This window comes from Petaurus breviceps, unplaced genomic scaffold (assembly GCF_028583685.1).
Source record: "Petaurus breviceps papuanus isolate PSGF00001 unplaced genomic scaffold, PetGlider_PUasm1.0 90444, whole genome shotgun sequence".
Lineage (NCBI taxonomy): Eukaryota > Metazoa > Chordata > Mammalia > Diprotodontia > Petauridae > Petaurus > Petaurus breviceps.
Window position 1 is genome coordinate 2,406,806 of NW_027187256.1, and position 27,022 is coordinate 2,433,827.

General features: G+C 38.0%; 1 protein-coding gene across 1 annotated transcript; it reads right to left on the minus strand.

Annotated features, from left to right (window-relative positions):
• Nucleotides 1-8,990: 8,990 nt before the first annotated feature.
• LOC138177659 (olfactory receptor 52E4-like) lies at nt 8,991-9,929 on the minus strand. The gene has a single exon (XM_069108870.1). The coding sequence runs from the start codon at nt 9,927-9,929 to the stop codon at nt 8,991-8,993; it is 939 nt and encodes a 312-aa protein (XP_068964971.1).
• Between the last annotated feature and the right edge of the window lie 17,093 nt (nt 9,930-27,022).

Genomic DNA, 27,022 nt, shown 5'->3' on the forward strand with positions numbered 1-27,022 from the left:
ATAAAGTTCTCTGGGGGGTGGGGGGGGGGGCGGTGTCCTTACCCTTACACAGCTCCAGCCCCTGCTTCCAAGTACAGAGAGGGGGCTGGGCAACAAAACCAACAAGGTGGGGGCCCTGGGGATCCAAGGCACTTCATCCCACCCACCATAGTCACAAGTCCATCCTCCCCCTGGGTCCCAAACTTTGGGATGCATCCAGGAAACACATTCAGTGCCCCTGCTTTGCTGCTCAGTTCTTATCTTTTCCGGTGGCTGAATTCCGAACTCCTAGGTTCCTTCTCCTCCCGCAGGCAGCAGCCACTCCTGGCTTCTGCCCAGGTCCCGATGCAGGCAGCTCACCATTCCTGCTCTAAGCTCAGCGAAGTCTGCATGCAGGCCATCCTTCTCTCCTGCTCCACGGCTCCACAGAGTCACAGCTACCACAACTGGGAAACAAACAATTATCCCAGCCCCCATACTTTCCTTTTACTCTGCAGATCCTGTTCGTGATGCCATTTTGTAGCAGCAAGAACCCCAAGTGTCCTCAGGGTGGCTGCCCACACAGGTTCTTGGATCTGCTTTGTTAAAGGAAAGCAACTCAAAATGGGTTAACAAGCTTACTTTAATCAGTCAGACATATATCGTTTACCTTGTTCAGGGAAAAAAGGTCAGCACCCCGAACTTCAAAGTATACAGGCAGAATTATCAAGACAGAAACAGGTCAAGTAGACAGATTTCCAAACTGTCCAACCATTACATCCATACCCAGTCAACATCTGGGTTTCAACATCTGGGTATTTTAAAGCCGGGGGGGCTCTGGACAATGGCTTCCCAGAATCCAGATTAAATCACAGAACACTTCTCAAAGTGAGCCCCCAAAACAAAGCCTCACATCAGGGCTTATATAGCCTTCTCCTGGCTCGGAGAATGCAACAACCTTATTGACCCACTGGCCAATCAAAAAGTATCTACTGAAAAACAAGCCTCCCACCCCAGGCTTCAGGTGCACTTTAGCCTAGGGGCAGGGAAGATCTTCCAAATTTGCCTTCCCATTACACCTCTAGAATACTGAGAGGTATAGGGAACCAAATTCTGGCGACTCAATCCAATGAGAGTTGGAGTTTTGACACTGAAGCCAGAACTGATATTAAACTATGTATGCAATATTCTGTACACCTAGTCTCCCACATTTCTGCTTGGAGAGGTAGTATGTATTTCAACTTCTATTCTTTGGAACCAAGAACCCTTTAGTTTTACAAATAAAGACAGTAAGAGAAATGATACAAGACAGGCCCAAAGAAATGATACAAGTTGTCCTAGGTCAGTGATTCCTCCCTAAGCAATCTTCTTGCCGTCTGCTCTGCCTCCTGTTCTACCCACTGGACCTATAGAGGCCATGTTGTAAGCACTTAGCCTCAGCTCCTACCCTGAAACTCTTGCTTTTGGAGGCTCTGTCCTGTTTGGTGAGTATTTCACTTGGTGCTCTATTTAGCAAGTCACAATTCTTTTTTTTTTTTTTTCATTCTCCCCATGTGACCTTCTAGTTATCTACAGCATGGATACATTCTTTTCCTATCCCATCCCTCTGTGCTGCTTTCTAGGTGGGCAAGTGTAATCAAATTAATACCATCCTTGCTACTAGAAAAAGAATGTTAATCAATTTGCCTATGGTGATACTCATCATCGATACAACTTTTTAAAGCAAAATAATTTATTCTTTCCTGTAATAATGCATTCCACTCTCCTATATGCATTATTTTGCCCTAGCGGAATAGAAGTCCCTTTAGGGCAAAGACTGTTTTGCTTTTGTATCTTTTACTCAAGTATTTACCCAATGCTTGGCATATTATTCAAATTAATCAATTAATTAGTCAATCAAGCAATTAATCAAAATCATTCATTCATTCATCGATCTACTCATTCAAACACTAGAGGAGATGGGATTCGAATAGAGATCTTCTGCCTCCAAAACCATCAAGGTCCCAACTGTGTCTCTATTCATGTGGATTCAATAATGTAATGTTAAAAGAATATTTGCAGACAGGAGTTTGTCCAGGTGACAGAAATGAAAATCTTGAGAATATCAGATGGAAGAACTAGAGTGTTTATCCAGAACAGGAGAACTGGGTACATAGTTTGTGATAGGGAATTGAAGATATTTAAAGGTCATTAGGACTTTATCAGGAACAGATATTCCTTCACCAACCACATTTAGTTTTATTACAGGCAAATGATATAGATACAATTAATAAAGATTCATCAAAATATTTTAAAACTTTCATGCCTCTGTTATGAATTATATGGAAAGATGTAGACTAGATGACAAAACACTTGGCAGATTTGGAAGTGTTTGAAAGGTTGAATTCAAAGAATAGCCATTAATTAGTAAAATAACTTTCTAGTGGAGGGGTCCAGGTATCAGTGTTTGGTCCTATATTGTTCACATTTTAAATAATGATTTGCATAAAGGTATAGATGGCATATTTTCATATTTGCAAATGATTAGAAGGAAAGCATGGATAATTAACATATTGCGTGGTAGGGTCAGGATCCAAAAATATCTTGGCACACTAGAATAATGAACTAAAATATATAAAACAGAATATATTATGCATAAATATGAAGATCTCACACTGGGTTAAAAATCAATTTCACAAATATAGCTCCAGGAGGCATATCTAGACAATGGCCAGCTAGGTGGTTCAGTGGATAGAATAACAGCCCTGGGGTCAGGAAGATTCATCTTCATGAGTTCATATCTGGCCTCAGACAATTACTAATTGTGTGACCCTCAGGAAGTCACTTAATCCTGTTTGCCTTAGTTTCTCCATCTGTAAAATTTATCTGGAGAAGAAAATAGCAAACCACTTAATTATCTTTGCCAAGAAAACTACAAATGTAGTCATGTAGAATCGGACATGATTGAAAAATGACTGAGTAACAATAACAAATATCTGCACAATAGCTATTGTGAAAAAGAACTGGAGGTTTTAATGGATTACAACTTCAATCTGAGTCAACAGTGTTACATGGCAGCCAAAAGAACTAATGCTACTTAGAACTGTATTAATAAGTGCTCAGCATTCATAGTGAGGGAGAAGGTGCCTTCAAGCTCTATCCTGATCACATCACATCTGTAGAATATTTGTTCTAAACAAATTGTAGGAAACACATTAACAAGCTAAAGCACATGTAGAAGTGAGCAATCAGTATGGTGAGAGGTCCGAAGTGCATGCCATATGAGGACTTCTAGCTCAAATCGAACTTGGAATCCAATAAAGTATCCAGACCTTTTTCAGAAAAACTGCCATCTAACCATGTCTTCCCCACCTTGTACTTATGAAGTACATGTTTTTGAAGGCAAGTGTAAGTCTTTAACATTAACTCAATGTAATTTCATTTTATTAAATTGAGCTAAGTACTCAACTCTAGCTTTTTGGACACTCACTCTCATTGATTGTATTAGCTCTGATAGGGTACTTGGCATCTATATTTGTAACATCAATTTGTAATACCAATTTGTAACATCAGTAATGATGGGGTGCTTGGGATCTATGTTTGCAACATCAATTTGCAATACATAAATTTGTAACATCAGTCTGTAAAATCACAATAACCCCCCAGTCTCAGAGCATTAACTCCGCCCAGCAACAACTCCTTAGAGCATTAATTCTGTCCCTTCCCCCTACCCAAACTCTGCCTAGCCTCAGAGCAATAACTCTGTCTAGCAACAACTCTTGAATTGTTTATCTCAGCTTTGAACAGTGAAAAGCTACACCTGTGAATCTTTCACAAAAGTATCTTTAAACATTCCAGCTTAGGTAACTATTATCTCCCCCTTGTATAGTGTCTGGCTTCCCCCATGAATCCTTCAGTACCCTATCTCTGGGTTAACTCCTTAGCCTATTATCCACACACTGAGTCTCAGTTAGCCTTGGTTTCCAGACATCAATCTTGTCAAACATGACACTGATGGGTGGTAGACTGGGCACTTCTCAGTCAGCCCTTGACCGAAAGCTGACTTAGTGACGTTTCAAGCCTAAAACCACACCTCCAGGCACCCCCCCCCTCCCGGGCTTTTTCCCAGTGAATTATGGGCAATACACCTGCACAGTTACATTAAAAGTACATATCCCTTTAAACACTGGCCCCACATTAACTCCTCCCTAATCCCACCCTTAATCACCTAGTTAGCATAATTGGCACAGGTTCTACTATGGATTATTCTATAAAAACCTTAATTCTACCCCTTTAAGGTTGCAGGTGCCCTAAAGGACTCTTGCCCTCTGTACAGCCTAACAATAAACTTGCAGGTCCCCTAAGGACCCTTGCCAACTGTAAAGCATACAATAAACTTTTTCAACTCTGACTCCAAGTTGGCTTGGGCTGAATTCTTTCCAGACTGAATTGCAGGTTTTCTGGTCTTAGAAAAAGAACAGAATTCCTGCTGAACCATAGTGTCATCTCTCTTCAGCTCTACCTCCCAGTTTTGTTTCACCTGTAAATTTGACAAAGATATCATCTTTGTTTTTATCCAGTTTAGTGTTAAAAAACATAATGAAAGTAGAATTAATCTGTAACTTCTTTCACTACCACAAACAGATATTGTACAATTACTCACCAGTTTTGGTTTGGAGGTAGAATGAACACTGTACTTCATGACCTGCCATCAAGAACCATTGTAGGAAGAGAAAAAGGTAGACAGGAAAAAGGTAGGATATATTTTGAAATAACTCCACTGTATTATCAGAGGAAAGTTGGTTTTTATCTTTGTTTTGTTTTTGTTTTGTTTTTATTATAGTCTCAAAAAATTATTAAAATTTAGGGCCACATTTTGAAAAAACTCAAAAAAAATCAACCAATGCCTAGAAGAGAAAGAAATGTTTGCACCTTAAGACAGTAGAAGTCCTTTCACAGGACAGCAAATAGTGTCAGAATGATTTGAGCTAACTCTATTAGAATAAAGTAGAGATATAACTTGGAATTCCTGCCTATGGGGCAAATTTTACTGAACACAGGGTAAGGGAATGTGTCTAAAGATTCCTAACTGGGGCAGCTAGGTGCTCAGTGGATAGAGCACTGGGCTTGGAATCAGGAGGACCCATCCTCATGAGTTCAAATCTGGCCTCAGATATTTACTAATTGTGTGACTCTGGGCAAGTCACTTGACCCTGTTTGCCTCAACTTTTCATCTGTAAAATGAGCTGGAGAAAGAAATGGCAAATAATTCCAATACCTTTTTCCAATAAAATCCCAAATGGGGTTACAAAGAATTAGGTAAGACTGAAGCAGCTTAATAACAGGCAGGTTATAAGCAACAAAGAGGTTGAAATACTGAGAGACAAGTGTATTCAAATAGAGGCATTGTGAGCCAGGTACTGAATTTATTGGAGGAAGAGGGAAGCGTTATCTGCACAATCATAAGTGACAAGATGATGATCTTGAAAAAAGATGAGATAAATTTTGGAGAAGTGGTTGCTGAATGATGGAGGTGTTAGGGTACTAAGAGAATCTGAGAGTGGCAGTATTCCCAGTATTCTTCCTGGCCCTCTGAGTCAGAGAATATAAAAGCAGAAGATAGCCTTGGAAAGGGAATCAAGAGATGTGATATCCTCAAGAGAAAACTAAGTTTTAGTGAGTTCTAGAAGAAGGAAAGAATGTGAGAAGAGACATAGAATTAAGGGTAAGTTATTAACAGTAGAAGATGGTTAGCGAATTGAGTGTCAGCCCTGGAGTCAGGAGGACCTGAGTTCAAATCCGACCTCAGACACTTAACACTTACTGGCTATGTAACCTTGGGCAAGACACTTAACCCCAATTGCTCTGCCTTCAGCCCCCTCCAAAAAAAATTTAAAAAACAGTAGAAAGGGTTATAGATGAAAAGGGAAGTCAAAGGAAAATAGGGACTGGGAAGGGGTACAGCTAAAGTTGCCACATAGGGGTAAACAGTGTGTTGGAGATTCTCAACTCAAGTGACTTGATAACCATTGAACTTGAAGAAATGGCATCGCGGCACATGGGTCAAATAAAGTGTGCTCTCCTGAATATCTGTACCTAAACAAATAAACAAACAGAACCAAAACACCACCTTAGCTTCCTTACACTAGTTCTAGCTCTGGTGTGAAGTCAGAAGTCAATAACAAAACAAAGGTATACACTAGCTGTCAAAATTAAGGCTTGGTTAGTCGAACTGAAGTTCTACATACTCTTTGAATATTGAGTGTTTGGAACTCATAAATGCCAAACAAATGAATATGAATAAGCATATATGTGTACACATATATGAATGTATACAAATACCCACAGGCAAGGGTGTATATGTACACATACATGCACCTGTGTGTGTATATATGTGTTTGTATGTAGCTTATTAAAAAGCAGGGAAATATCTATTTGTAACTGAAAATGCAGATTTGTGTACATATGCACATAATATACACACATATATAATAAATATTTATGTAGATATGCAGCTTATGAAACAAAAGTAGAAGAATATTCCTACATTAGAAACTGAAATACATATATGTGTTTATAGTGATCTATTTGGCATTTAATAAGGGTTATTTTTGTATATATGTACATATATGTATATATATGTGTGTCTTTATATGTGTGCATATACATATTTGTGTGTGTTTAGAGGTGTTAAAGGTATGTGTATTACCCTTAAATACCCAAAAGATTATTTTATACATTCATATGTACCCACATATATGTTGTATAAATATAGATGCATACAAAACCCTTAAGTGCCAGATTACCTTACATACAAACATATCCACATATGTGTATACACAAAGGCAATACTTATACACATATGTGTATGTATGTATGTGTACACACACAATCACACATATATTTTCAGTTTCCAATGCAGGAACATTCTCCCAGTTTTGTTTCACAATCTGTGGCTGCTTGCTAATGCAGGAACATAAAAGCTCAAGTGTCAGGTCTTATGAAATAAAAGCAGGGGACACTTTGTAAAAGGTATTTTGGGGTATGAGCACTGGCTCCTTTCTGGAGTCATTTATGTGTGAATATCTATGTCAGGAGGCCTGGTTTGGCATCCTTAATTGGGAATGCTTTCCTACATCTTGACCTCTGCCCTCTCTCTTCCTTTTATTCATATTCAGACATAACTAGTGAGGAGAATCTCATACATTTATAGGAAGGGAAGAATTATTTTCATTTTGAGAGAAAACAAGCAGTAAACATTTAAAATGTCAATAATAATCTCATGAAGCCATTATGTGTGTTACTCACCTACTATGTTAAGTGAATTGATTGAGGGTAGCATATATATCTTTGTCACCAATTCAAGCCAATCCCTAATATCTACACACAGTATGCCCACAGTATATGTTGATGACTGACTGATAAGCTAGGTAATCTACTCAATCTACTCCTTTGGGATTTGTCTGTTCTCTACTGTAATAGTGACAAGAACAACAACAACAATAATAATAATAATTTTACAGTATTAATAATAGCAATGCTAGCAATAATTAGTAACTGTCAATCAAGCAACACATTTTTATTAAGGACATACTATGTGCCATGCACTGTACTAAATGTTGGGGAGACAAAGAAGGACAAAAACAAACGAAAACAGTCTTTACCCTCAAGAAACTTACATATGGATAGAGGAGCCAACACATAAGAAAATAAATAGATGAGTACCAAATACTTGCAAAATAGAATGAAAATTACAGTTGAAGGGAAGGCTCAAGTGACCATGGGGATTGGGAAGGCCTTTTGCAAAATATGCCATTTGAACTGAGTATTAAAAAATACCAGAATTGCTAAGATGGAGAGAACATTCCAGGCCTATGGTAAAACCAGGCCAAAAACATAGAGAGGGGAGAAGTATTATCATGCATGAACAAAAGCAAGTAGGATTGCCAGAGTATAGAGTTCCTGAAGGGGAGTTTAATATGAAAAGCATGAGAAAACTGAAAATTACAAAGGATCCAGGTTGTTTAGTCCCTTAAATTAAAAACTGATTATTTTAAATTTAGTTCTGGATATAATAGAGAATAACTGGACTTCAGGGTATTTATGATTCTGGAACTGGAGATGGACCAGAGATCTTGCCAGAAGTCAGTGTCTAATACTTAAAATAGTCCTAATAATAATAGGACAAAAATGAAAATAGCAATGTTTCATATTGAGAAATGCTTATTAAAGTGAATTGGATTTAAAGTACTATAGATTGCAAAGCAGAAGTAGGAAGAGAATGAAGACTTCTCACATCGATAAAGGTGGCACCAAGGAAATAGCTGTGTTCTAGACATGAGTAGAGACAGTTTTGATCGGACTGAGAACCAGAATTGAGGTGACTCTGAGACAGACTTCTTAAACCAGGTCCAGCAGGACTCTACCAAATCTTTGTGTGAAATACATTTGCTATCCAATCTTACTGTATGTGTGCCAATTAACCTAAGAGTGTGCTGTTAGCTATACTTTGCTGCAGAGGGGAAGAGGTGATACTGAGACAGGGTTATATTTCTGAAAGTGTTCCACTCCTGAAAATCCTTAAAGTGGTGATAGCAATAATTAGGGTAAGGCCAAAGAACCCAATTTTTCTTCACAAAAGAGATGCACCTTTCCCCAAGCTGGGTACTGTGTACTTCCTCTCTCCCTTAAGAACATAAAAATGTATTTGTCTTAAAGCAGAAATTTAACCATAGGAGTGGGAGCTGATTATCCCTAGATTCACTGAGAGAATTAGTGATGCCCTTTATTTGTCATCAAAATGAGGGTCTTCTCTTATAACATGGAAGCATCAGGCAGAATGGGTACAGATAGTAAGGCACGGGAGAGACAGGTGCTGTTGATGAATCACTGGGTTAAATTAGAGAAGTATAGCCAGAGGGGCATAGCTTGCTACCTCCCAATGCTGAGCCTTTTGTCTAGCATATTCCTGAATAAACATGTTTGGTAAAGCGAACTTTTTTCAATCTGAGGGACGATCCCACAACATTTCCCTCATTCTGAGAATATGCTGGTTATTCTTTCTGAACTAAAACCCGTAGCACCCGTTCCCGGATCTGTTTAGTCCTGACTCCATAAATGACAGGATTAAGGGCTGGTGGGATGACCACATAGAGATTGGCCAGGAGGATGTGGATGTAGCGGGGGACATTACGGCCAAACCGGTGGGTCATAAAGGAGAAGAATGCAGGTGTATAGAAGGCCAGAATGACACAGACATGGGAGCCACAGGTGCTGAGGGCCTTCAGTCGTGCATCCCTGGAGGGGAGGCGGAAGACAGCTCGGAGTATCTGGACATAGGAAAGGGCAATGAGGATCAAATCAAAGATGAGGGCAGCAATAGTGAATAAGCCATAGATTATATTTACCCTGATGCTAGCACAGGCCAGACGAGCAATGCCCATATGCTCACAGTAGGTGTGGGGAATGATGTAATGTCCACAGAATGGCAACCTTTTAAGCAGGAAGGAGAAAGGAAGGACAAGAATAACTGGCCTCCCAACCACCACTGAAGCCATGATGGCCACCACCTTGTTGGTGAGGATAGTAGTGTATCTCAGTGGGTAACATATAGCCACAAAACGATCAATGGCCATGGCTAACAATACCACTGATTCCATTCCAGTGTAGGTGTGAATGAAGAACATTTGGATGAGACATCCTTCAAAGCTAATTTCTCTGAGGGTGAACCAGAAGATGCCCAGCATCTTGGGGATGGTAGATGTAGATAGTCCTAGGTCAATAAAGGATAGAAGGGCCAAGAAATAAAACATTGGCTGGTGAAGGCTCTGTTCTGTCTTGATCACAAGCATAATGGTGATGTTGCCCACAACTGCAGTCAGATACACAATACAAAAAGGGAAGGCAATCCAGATGTGGTAAGCTTCTAGCCCTGGGATCCCCAGCAGTAGAAAAAATGCAGGAAGAGAGCTTGTTTCATTGGAAGATGGCATCCTGACCAAGGGTCATGGTAAATGACTGATGCACCACAGTTTTCCACAGTCCTGATATGAAGCAAAGGGAAGGTATGATCCACTCTGCACCTAATCAATTCCATTTGGAGATTAGTGAAATCACAAGTCATCTCAAATGAATACTTCTGGAGAGAGTCAGAAGATTGGGGGAAGTTTCAAAGACACAGAGGAAATTTTGGCCACTGATATAAGCAGGAATTCTTACCCTTTTTTATATATCATGAATTTTGGGGGGAGTCTGGTGAGACTAATTTTTAAGATAATCTTTTTAATATATTAAATAAAATACATGGGATTGCCAAAATGAAACTAATTACATTAAAATAAAACTATCAATTATATATATATATATATATGTATATGAGTGTGTTTGTATGTATCTATGTATCCATGTTTAAGTCTTCAGACCACCAGAGAAAGAAATCCTGGTGTAATGGAATCTTAGTGTTTGTCATGTGTTGATGGCTATGGTCCACTTGACTCATCTGAAGGGAATCTGGGGAATATAATAGCTACTTATATTGAAACATATATGATGACTGTAATAAGTGCCAACTTCCCCCTTTTATATCTTTCCCTTCTCAGTGAACGACCTTTTCTCTTTGTACATAATACATGCCTTCTCTTCTATAATATGAGATAACATTAAGATCATAAAAGCTTGAGCACCTTCCATTTTAATCTCCACTTGAAGAGAACCCCCATCTATAGTACTCCCAACCAATGATCATCAAATTTTCACTTATCCAATTTTAGGATTTAGAAATCTTTTATCTCAGAAGACAATCCATTCTCTCTTTACACAGTGCTAATTGTTAGAAAATTCTTCCAAATCCTAAACTGAAATTTCCTTTCCATTAGCTCCTGCTTATTGGGTGCAGTCCTATTGTCTACAACCAAATACAACAATCCTTATCCTCTTTCAAGAGATAACTTTTTACACATCTTAAGAAAACTTTCATGCACTCCTGAGTCTTCTCTTCCACAATTTAAGCATTTCTATCATCTGTCTGTCATACCAGTAGACAATTAATACATCCTAGTCAGTTGACTGACTTTAAGAACTCTCTTATTCTAGATATCTTCTCTTTTATTGGTTGGTTCTCCCCAAAAACTTCACTTTAAGAAGCATAACCAGGCCACAATAGTATTCATTCTTCTACTGGCTACATTCTTTTTACCATTTCCCCACCCTGTGTGGCTTCAGTTCCATCCCACCCCACCCCACCCCTTCCAGCTCCCTTTTCTGTGTTGCCTTTTCCAATTAAAATATAAGCTCATTGAATTCAGAGATTTTCTTTCTCCTTGTATTTGTACTCCCAGAGCTTATGACAAAGCCTAGCACAAAGCAAGGTCTTTAATAGATGCTTGCTGACTTGATTTTGCATGGCAAAAAGCCCTGACATGGACTCCATTATTGATTACCACCTTTTAAAATTCTTTTGCCTTTGCAGAGGTGCTTTCAAAATGGTGATGTTCTAGGACTGACCACAATTCTTCAAATAATCAGGACAAATAACCAGGACAGAGTGGAGGTACACTATTACCTTTTTTCAGTGTGGAATATAAAAGTCATTTAATATAGCATTAGAGATGTTTTTGTTCCCTGGGACACAGGAAGAAAGAGAAGAAATCATATAACAATATAAGAGGACAGAACATGGAGGAGAGTAAAGAAGGAGGTAGGAAAGTGTGTGATCTTAGAATGGGAGATTCAATAAGATATATATTTGCCTCATTTCTCCATCCTGCCTGGGACTTAGAAGAGCCAATGGCAGTGGAATCAGAATTTAAACTCAGGAACGCATGAGTTTAAATCTTAAGTCTAGGGGCGACTAGGTGGTGCAGTGAATAGAGCAACAGCTCTGAAGTCAGGAGAACCTGAGTTCAAATCCGGCCTCAGACACTTAACACAAAAACTAGCCGTGTGACCTTGGGCAAGTCACAACCCCAATTGCCCTCCAAAAAGCCAAAAAACAAAAACAAAACTTAAGTCTAATGTTTACTACCTCTGTGACCTTGTACAAATTGATTTACCTTCCTGTGTCACACTGATTTATATTTATTAGCATTAAAAAACATACATTTTAATAGGGATAAGTATAAAGCCTTATACTTCAGTTTAAAAAAATCAACTTCATAGATACAAAGTTGGTGAAATGTATCTAGGCAGCAATTTTTTCTAAAAAAAAAAATCGGAGATTTTTTGGGAAAAGATCTATATTGAATTAAATATACTACAATGGCCACCAAGGCTAAAGTGATTTTACAATGCATTAGGAGAGCTATAGAATTCAGTAATAGAAAAGTCATAGTGGCTATACTCTTACTCAGTTAGATCATCTTGGGAATGCCTTCAATTCTGAACCCACCACATATTAAAGACTTTGATAAGCTGCTTAGTAGCCGGAGAAATTGAGGCAGAATGCAATAAGGACATGAGTTCATGCCATACCAGAAGGAGGTGTTTTTTAAAATTGTTTTTCTTTTTGTTTGTTTGTTTGTTTGCTTTGGTTTGGTTTGGAAGAAATAAAAACAATGGGTTGACATTATAAAGAAGTAGGTTCAGGTGTGTTATAATGAACTACTTCCTAATCATTAGAAATATCTAAAATTGGAAGAGGCCTACTCAGAAAGGAGTGATTTCTCTTCATCACACACAGTATTTATCCATCCTCTGAAGTCACTTCTAGTTTTGAGTTTCAGTGATTCTGTGAAATGGAATAGGCTTCATTAGAAGTATGGCACCTCCTTTTCACTGGGAGTATTTAAGTGGGAATGGGGCAATAAGCATTTATACAGCACCACTATGTGCCAGCCATTGCTAAGCACATGACAAAAATTATCTCATTTGATCCCCACAACAGCCTTGCAAGGTAAGTGTTGCTATTTCCATTTTACGGTTGATAAAACTGAGGCAAACAGTGATAAAACTTGTCTAAGATAATGCAGCTAGTGTCTAAAGTCATATTTTAACTCAATTCTTCCTACCCTAAGCCCAGTGCTCTATCTGCTTTATTACCTAAATTATAGCAGAAGTTAGATTAAATCATAGCTGGAAAGCTATAGAAGGTATTCCTTTCTTGGGTAGAAGGTTGGACCCAGTGGCTTCTGAAGTACCTTCTCACTTTAACATGTTATGATTCTAAGCAAATTTTTTTTTTGGTTGTTGACTCAGGAGAATCTAGAGTAAAAACTTACTTAGGTATTTGTTTTATATGTACTTTAATCTTGCTCTAAATTTTATCTTAAGTTTTTAAACTATTGAAAAGAATCATTCTATGGTTCTGCCATGTCACTTGGCACTCTCTGCAACTTATGGTTTTAACAAGTTCCCTGGACCACTAAAAGATTAAGTGACTTCCCCAAGGCTCACGCTGTCCATATTGGTCAGAGGTTGGGCAACAACTCAGTTTTTCCTGATTCTGGAGTCAGGTCTCTATGCAGTATACAAAACTGAATCTCTAATAATTTTTTTTATTTTCTTTAAATGATCCCCATGCTTCATGGTTTCCAGCTCTTTCATAATCCTATTCATTCTTCTCTGAGCACTTCTGATTGTGAATGTCTTTCCTAAAATGTAATAATCCAAGCCAAACATACTAACACAAATATTGTCTGACCAAGATGTAAAAGAATGGGACCATTTCCTTGCTTATTCTTGAAACTATAGCTCGTGATTTAGAATAAAAATAACAACCTGGGAGGGGACTAACACCTGGTGTTTTAAGGTCTTTGTATTATTTTAGCTCATTTCTGTCTTCAAACGACTCCAAGGTTAGTATCACAGTTATTAATTGTCCCATTTTATGTATAATTACACTAAAACTATGAGGTTATGTAACTTTCCCAGGGGCATACACCTAGTAAGAATCTGCAGAGGCATTTGAAACTGTGTCTTTCTGACTTCAAACCCAGGAGTCTATTCACTATTCCGTATTGTGACTTAATATCTCTTTGTTTTGTCAATGTATTTTAATCATTTGGGTTTTTAATAAGGAGATTTTTTTAGGGAAGAAAATGTTGGAAGCCTCTTCTTCATCTCAGTTCTTCATTTTACATACATAATCACAGAGGACAAGTCCAGTTGGCCTATATAAATAAAACCAAGTAATCACTGTTCACTTGGTAGCAATCAAAGAAGACAGTGATCAGAAGAAAATTACTTCCATAATATTGTTCTTGCAAAAGCAAAACTATTTACTGTATTTTGGCAAGGATAATATACCTACACCCAAAAGAACTGAACAGGCAATTGCATCTCTTATGAGAGGACGGGAAAAGAGTCTGTCTCACTGTTTTCAGGAAGTCCTCACCAAGGAGACTGAGAAGAGAAAGTTGTTGAGCTTGCAAGACAAATTCTGGAACTCACAGCGGGGTGTGTGTACATGGTCCTGATACACTTGATCCTCTATTGCAAAAAGGAGAAAGAATAAATGAGCAGAGACTGTATCTAAAATGGAAGGAGGTCTGCTTAGCAAATCTTCCAAGATAGCTGAACTGATCCAAGATTCATGGCGATTTCTAAGGACTAGAGAGCTTTCAGAAAATGTCAATGGAGGAGAACATACCTTGAGGTCAGAGCATACTTTCCCCATCACTGGAATACATTCCTTCCTCTACTCTGCCTCATAGAATGCCTAGCTTCCTTTGTGTGTGTGTGTGTTTTTTTCCCGATCTACCCTCCATTCACTAGTTACTAACAGTCTCTTTTGCTTGAATTTATTTTATATTATTTTTGTATAAACATTTTTGCATTTAATTAGTTGTATATTTTGTATCCCTTCCCCTCCCCCCAGTTGAATTTAAATTTTTTGAGGGCAGCATTACTTTATATTTTTCCCCTTATATCCACAATGCTTATTACATTACCTGGCATAAATTAACCACTTAATTTTTAAATTGAATTGAATTTTTATCGTCTTACAAATTTATTTCCCTTTAGCTGATATTCTTTTGTCTTCATTCTCTGAATAAGTTTGTATTCCTTATCCTGTGTAAGTCATTGAATACCATTTTTGTTTGAATTTGTCCCCTTCCATGTGTGTCATCTATTATATTAATGTTCATGAATTCAGAAAGGGCAGTTTGGTTTAGTACAAAGAAGTAAGAGGTGAGGCATCTATGTTCTCATTTTAGATTTGATACAGACTTTCTGTGTGGCCTTAAAAGTTAACTTCACCTCTCTGGTGAATCTTCACTTCTGTAAAATGAAGGGACTGAAATATTTTTTTTATTACTATTATCACTTTCCCTAACTTACCTTCCCCTTGTTAAATAAAAGCCCTTCCTATCAAACAACTAAGTATGGATATCATATATTCAGTCTGAATTTTTCCTCCATGACCTTCCATAATTTAACTATACAGGGTCTTTCCAATTTGCAACCCATAAAACCAAAATTGTAATTAAGTGAAACAAGTGAGCATATCAGTCATGTATTTCTAAAAATGTATAACTCATTCTAGACTTCTAGCCCATCTTATTTCCATCACAATGTAGGAAGAATACTTTATCTTCAAACATTTGAAGAGTTCATGGTCACATTTGATAACCATCAAGTTCATAGTTAAAAACATTTGAATTAAAAGATATCTTAAATTCTCTTAAGATCTAAAATTACACGGGCAGGCATATTTCATGTGAATTTCATCAGCAGTATCACTATTACTATCATTATGACCATAAATGTCAACTAATAGTTGAAAGGCCATTTTTAAGGGATGAATGCAGCTATTCTAAGATCTTACATTTTTTTTCCCATAATTGTTAAGGTGCAAATAAGTCTAGCAGTTTTAACTTCCCCAGGAGAAAAAAAAATGTTTCCAAGTTGTCAAAGAAAGGTCATAGTCATCACAGAGTGGGAGACAGAAGAGAGCAAGAGAAATAGGGGCTGAGGGCGGGGGGGGGGAGGAGAAAAGTAAATTAAGAGGTAGCAGGGATAAGGGACAGAGAGAGCTTTTTCAGAAGCTTAGGATAGAGAATCTAAGCCTCGATCTAAGAATGAAGAAGAAGCTGATTGGAAGTAGAAATAAAGGAGACTTCTTGAGGAGTATGGCTAGAAAAAAGGAGCTTGGACTTAAAATGAACAGGACTCGGTTTGCTGAACAGAGGCATCCAGAAACAAAACCCTCTAAGTTATCTCTGTGTCCTGATCTGGGACAGATTAGTCTTCATTATTACTATTATTTGTCTGTAATTGCTTGCCTGAATAGATATGATTTGCCTTGATAGTTCCCCTAGCTTGCTTTGAAGTAATTTCACTACAGTGCAAATGTTCAGCTTCAGAGTTTGTTGCCATAAGAATTGACTCCAGTTCACTTTTGAAGATGCTCCCAACAAATCTGTTTCTTCAGATACTATAGGTATTATCATACCCATTTTATAGGTGAGGACATTGATACTAAGGAGTTAAATGACTTGCCCAGGATCACACATCTAGTAACTGTGAGCAACATGGAAGCAAAAGCAACGAATCAAGTTTCATAGAGCACACATTCCTGACTATCCAGAGTATCATAATCCTGCCTCTATGTGAGCTCTCCACTGTTCCACACCCTTTCCCTTGGGGTAAACTCACTGACTTCAGCTGAGGTCCCAGATCCTCTTTCAAAGTTTGGACACTATAGTCCCAGTCAACCTTTGTCCGAGTTTGTCCTGTCCTCCCTTATCTAAAGAAGGAGAACTTATACTACCCTTTGCTGAACCCTAGGGACTGGTCTCCTTATGGTGGACTCTCCAGGGAGTGATTAGACCTGAGAGCCTCTAAGGTAATGACCTCAGAGCCCTGAGATTTTTAAAAGCAAATTTGGACACAGAGGCACAAGAATTCCCTCCAGTCACCCACAAGGGAGAAGGGCTCCTGGAGTTGTTGAAACTATCACTCTTTTCACTTCTAGGGCCATAAACTCAAAGATCTGCATTTTCCTTATCACTCATCTTAACCCTTTCATTTCTACATTTTTACAGTCACCATGTGGCAGTGGTTCTATGAACACATGTGACAACAGATGGGAAATGTCAATGAAAATAATTTACTCACTAGAAATGAAACGAGCTATGGAGGACAGAATTTTTTTCTTCTCTCAAATTCTTCAGTGAAGAGAGTAGGGATATATTTGTATGGACTGGGGAGGTCAGTCCTGCCCAGAATCAGGGACTAATTACAGGCTTATTCTTGCAAAATACTGGCAACCAAAAAAGGTATGATGTGCTACCCTTTATACACATGAAAGAGGGAGGATGCCCTGACCATGTGTCTGCCCTATGTATCAACTGCTAAGAAAAGGCTTCATTGAGCCACCCATACTATCTTACCTGGCTTCCCTTTTGACTAGTTGTCAATATTCACAAGAGCTTGTCAGGAATAGAGCACAGTGTGTGGACAATATCAGGAATCCATCTATTAAGAACCTAGAGATATTTCTGGTGTCTCCATTAGGTCTCAGTCTATGGCCAAGAACAGGTGACCAATGATCTAAATTGGTATAGGGGAGAATTATCCTTAAATCTAGAAACATGGCTTCAAATCTTGCTATCTGATACACATTAATTGTGTGACTTTACCTCTCACTGCTGTAGGCAAATCTCTAAGGCTGTGTACTAAGGTGGTGCTCTATCTACATTGGTAGATTGAGTTTCTTCATACAGGATTTCCCTGTAATGATAAAATCTAAAGTCTGGTCTCTATCCCTAGCAAATTGATGATTTAGGTGACAGAGTTAGAGATCAGTTTTGTTGAGGTTAAGGATTAATCTATGGCTACTATAGTTGGGGTTAGGTTGTGGTCAGGATATGGTTTGGCATTAGATGGACAAACAATTGATGCCAAACGACCTACGTATGGATAAGCCAGTTCTCATTCACTCTGTGCACATTCACCTGAGGTAAATAGCTAGTGATTATCTTAATGGGTGGAGGGTTATCCTTCCTATATTATCTTTCTATTGTCTGACTATTTTATCTAGATATCTATTCACCTATCCCCCTATCAATTGCTGATTTATAAAAGCTAAGATTTACATAGCACTCTACGGTTTGCAAAGCACTTTACTGAACTAATTTTATTCCTTAACACAGCCCTGGGAGATGTTAGTATTATCTCCATGTTACAGATGAAGAAACTAAGGCCTATGCTTCCTTCTAGATTTATTGTTTTATAGTTTTTTCTTGAATAAGAGGTCTATAACTCAGACTCAACTCAACTTATAACACTGCTGCAGGAGAGTTTTACCTGGTTATTCCAAAGATTGACAGATTCCCATTACAACTGGATGTAGGAAGTAAAGGAGAGAAAAAAAGGGAAGGATATAATTTCCCTATTTGGAAAGTTCAAACTTTTATATCATCATGAACTTTATAATAAAAAAAAAAACTTCCCTACCCCACTGATGTCCTGGAGTGTAACCTTTGTTTTCAGTTCAAATCAAACATGATCCAATAAGTCAGCCCTTATCCATGAATGTCCTTCATATTCTAAAGATAATTAATCAACTGATTCTCCCTTTTATGTTTTAATTACTGAGGAATCAAAGTCCAATAACTATTTCTGAGAAATTGTTCTCAGCACCCATTCCTGGATCTGCTAGTTGGTATAGTACAAGGAGCATTGGTCTTAGAGTTGGGAGGACATGAGATAAAATACAGGTTCATACTCTTATTAGTTATGTGACTTTGAATAAATTTTTTAAACTTTGCCTTCTCAGTTTCCTCATTTCTAAAATGGGGATAATAATAGCACCTAACTCCCAGAGTTATTCTGAGGAAAAAATGAGATACTCTTTTTTTTTTTTTGCTTTTTGGAGGGCAATTGGGTTTAAGTGACTTGCCCAAGGTCACATGGCTAGTTTTTATGTTAAGTGTCTGAGGCCATATCCGAACCAAGGTCCTCCTGACTCGAGGGCCGGTGCTCTATTCACTGTGGCACCTTGCCACCCCTAAATGAAATACTCTTACATATAAGGCAATGCCTAGCACATAATAGCACTTAATAAATGCTTATTAACTTCCCTCCTGACTAATAGGTTATTGGACTGAGTGAAAATGGAATTATAATGTTCAGATTAGACAAAAGGATTGGGAGGCAGTCAGTGGTATTGTTGCCAAATCAGTATATCATTAATGAGAAAAATGCTAGTATGTACAGGGTCAAAATGACACAGACACTGGATCCACAGTTGTAGAGGGATTTGAAACAAGAATCTTAGGAGGGATGGCAGAATAAACTTGGAGGATCAGAACATCAGAAATCAATTGGGAGAGAAGCACCATTTATTGTATGAAGAAATAATGAGCAGCTTGTCTGTTGCTTTTGCTGTTCATACTGAATCAAAGAATCTTGAATTTGGAAGGACCCTCACTGATTATTAAGTTCAATTCATCTGCTAAAAAAGAATTTCAATTAGATCATACTCCACAAGTGGTATCTAGCTTTTCCTTAAAGATCTCTGTTCAGGGAGAACCTACTACCTTCTAAGCCAAGGCATTATAATTTTAGTCAGTTTTATTTGTTGTAAAATTTCACTGTTTCTCTGCTGCCTGAGCCATACCCATAATCATTCCCAACCTCAAAAAGACCTCACTTGATCCATTCATTCATACTGTCATCCTTTATCTCTCCTCCCTTTCATGGCTCCTTCCTTGGAGAGGCTGTCCGCACTCTCACTTTCTTTATATTTTTCTCTTGTCTGCCTTCCAATCTTATTGTTCACCTGAAAATTCTCTCCTCAAAATTACCAATCATTTTAATTGTCAAATCTAATGACCTTTTCTCAATTCTCCTCTATCTCAAACTTATTGTCCTATAGATATCTTAAATTTAACATGTCCTGAACATATCATCTGTCTCTTCAAAACCCTTCCCTCTTTTCGGCTTTGCTATAACTACCAAGGGTACTACCACCCTCCTAGTTGCACAGATTCACAACATATGCATTATCCTTCACTATTCATACTTTCCCACTCCATAACCAACCAGTGAACAAGATGTGTTGATCCTATCTTCATGACATCTCTTATTTATGTAACCTTATGTCCTCTAACACTGCAGTAAGTCTGGTGCAGGCTCTCATCACTTCAATCCTTGAATATTGCAATAGCCTTTTGGTTGCTCTTCCTGCCTCAAGTCTATCCAAATTCCTATTCATTTTTCTTTAAGATAGGTATTCCTGGGGGGAGGAGTCAAGATAGCAATGTAGAAACAGGACTTCCACGCAGCTCTGGCTTTCACCTCCTCCAGTTCGTGTAAAAAATGACTCTAGACAAACTTTGGAGCTACAGAACCCACAAAATGACAGAGAGAAGCTAACCTCCTGCTGAGGACAGGCTAGCAGGCTGGCAGGAAGGGGTCAGCTCAGCACTCTGGGATCCCAGCCCAGCCCCACTCTAGCCAGAGGTTTTAGCCTCATAGCAGCCAGACCAGCTGCTGGCTGGAGGGCCTTCAGATCAACAGCAGCTATGGCAGTTTCCAGAATTATCAACCCATAGATGCCAAAGACAAAGTGAGAGGTCAGTGTAGACTTTGTGGCAACAAGGAATTTGGGAGCGTGGTCTGGCCTTTGCCCCCGGGGGGAGAAGCCGTTGAGGATGCAGGAGTATACAACCACCTTCCACATGGCTGCTTCAGAGCCCCAGGCCCACAGATTGTAAGGGAAGCAAGTAACCAGTTAGAGGGGTAATCACTCTTGCTTTTACCTACTTGGATATGGATAGCTGTCTAGGGTGGAGGTGCTGGGGTGCATGACTGGTTTGCCAAAGTGTGTGGAGGCTTCAGAGAGGGCCTCCAACTAATAGCTCCAGCAGCTGTGAAAACCACAGCAATTGATACAAAGCTTCGCCCTCTGGTAGCAGAGTTCTACTGTGGCAAAAGGCTCAAAAGTAAAGTAATTGAGTGGCAATATGAGTAAGCAAGGGAAGCAAAGCAAACAGAGGTGTCTGGCATTAGACTCATCTTTTGGGGAAAAAAAAGGATCAAAGCATGGAACAGAAGGAAGACAATGAAGTCAGAACTCCTGCACCAAAAGCTTCAAAGGAAAATACAAGCTAGTTACAGACCATAGAGCAGCTTACAAAGGATTTTTAAAACCAAATAAGAGAAGTGGAGGAAAAATTGGGAAGAGAAATGGGAATGATTTAAAAAAAATATCAAATGAGTCAATAACCTGACTGAAGAAAATAACTCCTTAAAAAATAGACTAACCCAGATGGCAAAAGAGGCTCAAAAAGGCAATGAGGAGAAGAATGCCTGAAAAAGCTGAATTTGCCAGATGGAAAAAGAATCTCAGAAAGCTCACTGAAGAGAATCATTCCTTCAGAATTAGATTGGAGCAAATGGAAGCTAGTGACTTTATGAGAAATCAAGATGCTGTTAAACAGATCCAAACAAATGAAAGAATAGAAGGCCATGTGAAATATCTCATTGGAAAAACCACTGACCTGGAAAATAGGTCCAGGAGAGATAATTTAAAATTTATTGGACTATCTATAAGCCATGATAAAAAAAAAAGAAACTATAAATGATTTTCCAAGAACTTCTCAGGGAAAACTGCCCTGATGTTTTAGAGCCAGAGAGCAAAATAAAGGTTGAAAGATTCACCTCCTGAATAAGATCTCAAAAAGAAAACTCCTAGGAATATTATAGCCAGGTTCTGGAATTCCCAGATCAAGGAGAAAATATAACAAGCAGCCAGGAAGAAACAATTTTAATATTGTGGAAACACACAGCTTCTACACTGAGGGATTGAAGAGCTTGGAATATGATATTCTGTAGGTCAAAGGAGCTGGGATTAAAACCAAGAATCACCTACCCAGCAAAACTGAGCATCATGTTTCAGGGGAGAATATGGTCATTCAGTGGAATAGAGGACTTTCAAGCATTCTTGATGAAAAAAATCAGAGTTGAATAGAAAATTTGACATTCAAATACAAGAAGCAAGAGAAGCATGAGAAGGTAAACAGGGAAAAGAAATCTTAAGGCACTTATCAAAGCTGAACTATTTACATTCCTTGAAGGAAAAATAATAATTTTAACTTATGAAACTTTTCTCAGTATGAGAATAATTGAAGGGAATAGAAATATGTGTATATATACATATATATATACACACATACATATATATTTCTATATTGGAGGGTATATGGGCATATGAATGCATATGTGAGTTTGTGTATATATGTGTGCAAGTATACATAGACAGAGGGCACAGGACCAATTTAATAGGAAGGGATGATACTTAAAAGTTGAAATTAAGAGTTGAGAGAGGCATATTATAAGAGGAGATGGGGAAAGAGAGAATGGGGTAAATTCTCTCATATAGAAGAGGCAAGGGAAAATTGTTTCAATGGAGGAGAAGAACAGGGAGGCAAAAGGGAATGAGTTAACATTTTTTTAATTGAATTTGGCTTAGGGAGGGAATGACATATATACTAAAGAGGGTATCTCACCCTATAGGAGCATCGGGGGTAAGGGAATGAGAGGGGGAATGATGGAAGGGAGGGCAGGCTGGGGGGAATTGTTTTAATTGCATCATAATAATACTTTTAATTCTATTTTATGTACCCTTCAATCCATTCTCTTCATGATGCTAGACCTATTGTTTTTACATATATCACTATTTGCTAAAAAAAAAAAAAAACTCCATTGTATGATTACTGTCTTCTCAATAAAGTTCATATTCCTTTGCCTGATCTCTCAAAATATTTCAAAATCTGCTGCCACCTGACTTTTCAAACCTAATCACATATTACTCTCTTCTATAAATTCTTTACTTATATGAAATTAGAAGTATCACTATGTCTTATAAATGACCTTCACTTTTCCTACCTTTTGTCTTTGATTATCTTTTTGTCTGTCCATGTCTGCCCTTAACTGCTTCCCATGTGCCACCTATCCACCCTTTAAAAACTACCACACATATAACAATGCTTTTTATTCTCTTAAATCTTACACAAGATTTTGTTTACATTTTTCTAATGTATTTGTGGTGTATTATTTTCATTAAAGAAATTTCTTCATGCATCATATCCTTCTACTATACATTAACTCTATGAATGCAAGGATTGTAGCTTATCTAAATTTTGGATTTCCCCAAGTATTTAACACATTGTTCTGTTTTGATGGAATCAATTTTATTTAATTACATGACAACAAAGCAAGGTTGAAGGTGTAATCTCATGGTATGTATTGGGCTGATAATAATGCATATGATCCTGATTCTGTGTTTTATAGGTTTAAAAATAACTGTCTTTCTGGGCAGCTAGGTGGCACAGTGAATAGCACACAGGCCCTGGAGTAAGGAAGACCTGAGTTTAAATCCGGCCTCAGACACTTAACACTTTAGTAAGTGTTAGCTAGTGCCATGCGATCTTGGACAAATCAACCCCAGTTTCCCTGCCTTTCCCCCTCTAAAAAGCAAAACAAACAAACAAACAAACAAAAACAAACAAAATACCTGTCAAGCTGATCATGTAGGTTCATTCAGATATTCAGGTCTTTAGCCTGTTTCTATGGAAAACATCATTAAAAAACATTCTTGCATTTCTTTGGTCTATCCAAATAAATAATTAGGCAATCTCAAAGTACAGATGTCAAGAAGTATTCTACAGTTCAGAAACCACCCCTTATCCCCCTGATCAAAAAGAACAAACAAATAAAACCTACCAATATAAATATAGAACCATGGTGAAATAAGGGATGAACTCACCTGCTGTCTCCTGAGTTCTTCTCTAAACAATTCCATAAGAATGCCTCAAAATGAATTCAGGAACAGAAGAACTAACCAAAGGACTGAGTGAAACAATTTGCAAGCCTAAGACAACTTGGAAGGGTGACAGGAAAGATCTGTCTCATTGAAGTGAGAGTGTAGCACAGTCCAGCACAGGCACCCCAAGCAAGTCAGCAGCAGGCTATGCCAGCAAGGCACTAGTGAGCCATCCCACATTGCCCCGAAGAAGCCAGCAGCATCAAATTCAGGAATTATCAGATCAAGGAGAAAATACTTCAAGTATTCAGAAAGAAAAAAAATCAAATATCAAGGAACCACAGCCAGGATTAAACAAGACGTATCCACTTCTCCATTAACTTATTGGAGGGTTTGCAATATTATGTTCCAGAAAGCAAAAAAAAAAAAAAAAAAAAAAAAATGCTTTGATTACCACCAAAAATAAACTGCCAAGCAAAAGTGAGCATAATATTTCAGAGGAAAAGATACATATTCAATGAACTGGGGGTCTTTGTTATGGGAACAGGAATCTAAGATCTTCCCTTCCCCTAGGCCCTTTGACTCTGAGAACATTCCTTGATTTGAAAATCTACTTTGCTGTCTAATAGACTGAATGTGGTCACATGGAGCCTGTGGCGGGAGGCTTGTTTTTCAGGAATGCCCACACCTTGTTGCTTTGTGATTCGGCAATGGGTCAAGAGGGTGTAGCAGCAAGCACCCCAAGCGTCCTCAGGGTTTGCAGCTACCACAGGTTCTTGGATCTGCTTTGTTAAAGGAAAGCAACTCAAAATGGGTTAACAAGCTTACTTTAATCAGTCAGACATATATCGTTTACCTTATTCAGGAGAAAAGGTCAGCACCCTCAAAGTATACAGGCATAATTATCAAGACAGAAACATCAAGTAGACAGATTTCCAAACTGTCCAACCATTACATCCATACCCAGTCAACATCTGGGTTTCCACATTCTGGGTTTTTCAAAGCCGGGGGACTCTCAACAACGGCTTCCCAGAATTCAGATCAAATCACAGAACACTTCTCAAAGTGAGTCCCAAAACAAAGCTGCACATCAGGGCTTATATAGCCTTCTCCTGGCTCAGAGAATGTAACAACCTTATTGACCCACTGGCCAATCAAAAAGTATCAACTGAAAAACAAGCCTCCCACCCCAGGCTCCAGGTGAACTTTAGCCTAGGGGCAGGGAAGATCTTTAAGTTTGCATTTCCATTACAGAGGGTTGTGACATTCTCTGAGTCAGGAGAAGGCTACATGTACCCTGATGTGAGATTTTGCTTTGGAGCTCACTTTGAGAAGAGTTGTATGATTTGAACAGATGAGACTCTGGGCAGCCGTTGAGCCCCCTGGCTTTGATAACCCAGATGTTGGTGCTTCCCTCTCTGGTAATTGACTAGGTATGAATGTAATGGTAAGACAGTTGGAAGCTTCTCTCCTGATCTGTTTCTTGATCTGGTTGTAACCTCTGTATTCTCAGAAGTTCAGGGTGCTGATATTTTTTCCCTGAAATAGAAAAATGACATATGTCTGATTAAAGCAAGATTATTAACCCGTTTTGAGTTATTTTCCTTTAGAAAAGCAGATCTAAGAACCTGTGTTTGCAGTCACCCTGGGAGTGCTAGAGTGCTTGCTGCTACACTCTTTCTGCATGAAAAGACCAGAGTCGAATTAAAATTTTTATTTTCAAAGAAAAGACACAAGAGAAGTGTAAAAAGGCAAATAGAATAGGAAAAAAAACATAATGGATTCAATAAGATTGAGCTATTTATATTGCTACATTGGAAGATGATACTTGTAATTCTTAGGATCTCTACCATTACTAGGGCAGTTAAGAAAGAATATGTGTAGACAGAGGACATGGATGTACGTTGACTATGATGGGATATTATCTGAAAAAAAAAGGGATGAATTGGTAGAAGGGAGCAGTAGAATGGGGTAAATTATTAATTATTTCACACAAAAGAGGCAGAAAAGAGCTATAACAGTGGAGGCAAAGACAGGGAATTACAATAAATGCTTGAACCTTATTCTCATTGGAATTGGTTCAAAGAGGAAAAAAAATACACAATTTATTGAGAACAGAAATCTATCTTATCCCATAGGGAAAAGGGGAGGAGAATGATGGAAAAGGGAGGGCTGATAAATGCAAGAGAGAATTGGGGGAGGAAATAATCAAAAGCCAAACAATTTTGAGGAGGAACAGGGAAAAAATGGGGAGGGGTGGAGACAGAGAGAGGGAGGGAGAGGGAGAGAGAGAGAGAGGGAGAGGGAAGGGGGGAGGGAAAGAGAGGGAGAGAGAGAGAGAGAGAGAGAGAGAGAGAGAGAGAGAGAGAGAGAGAGAGAGAGAAAGAGGGAGAGAAGTATAACAGGGGAAAATAGGATGGAGAAAAATGCAATTAGTTATCATAACTTTGAATGTGAATGAGATGATTTCACCCCCCCCCAAATGGAAATGATTAACAGAGTATATTAAAAGCAAAAAAAGCTACAATATGTTGTTTATAAGTACCATACTTGAAACAGAGAAGTACAAACAGAGTAAAGGTAAGAAATGGAACAGAATCTATAGTGGTTCAGCTGAAGTAAAAATAAATAAATAAAAAAGCAAACAAACAAATAAATAAAATGCCAGGAAGAGCAATTATTATCTCAGACAAAGCAAAAGAAAAAAAGAAAAAGTTTTAAAACATCTAATTAAAAGAGATAGGAAAGAATAACATCTTGCTAAAAGGTACCATAGACAATGAGGTAGTATCAATAATAAACATATTTAACAAATTATATAGCACCCAAAATTTTAAAGAATTTAAACTAATTTCAGGAGGAAATAGACTATAAAAGTATACTAGTGGGGGTCCTTAATATTTACCAATCAGTGCTAGATAAGCCTAACAATAAAAGAAAGAAGTTAGAAAGGTGAACAGAAATTTTAAAAAGTTGAATATGTTAGAACTCTGGAGGAAAATGAATAGAAATTAAAATTAATATATCTGTTTTTTTCACAGCAGTACATCACATTTACAACTACATTAAAATTGGCCATGTATTAAGATATAAAAACCTCACTATCCATTTCAGAAAAGCAAAGACATTAAATGTGTCCTTACCTGTTCATAATGCAATAAAATATTATGTTCAATAAAGATTGAAAAAACACACATTGAATATCATTTGCAAACTAAATAATCTAATCCTAAGAATAAGTGGGTCAAAGCAAAAAACATTTAAAGAAATGATAATTTCATTAAAGAGAATGACAACGATGCAGTATACCAAAATTTGTGGGATGTAGTGTAATGGAAATGTAAATTTTAAAGATCTTCCCTACCCCTAGGCTAA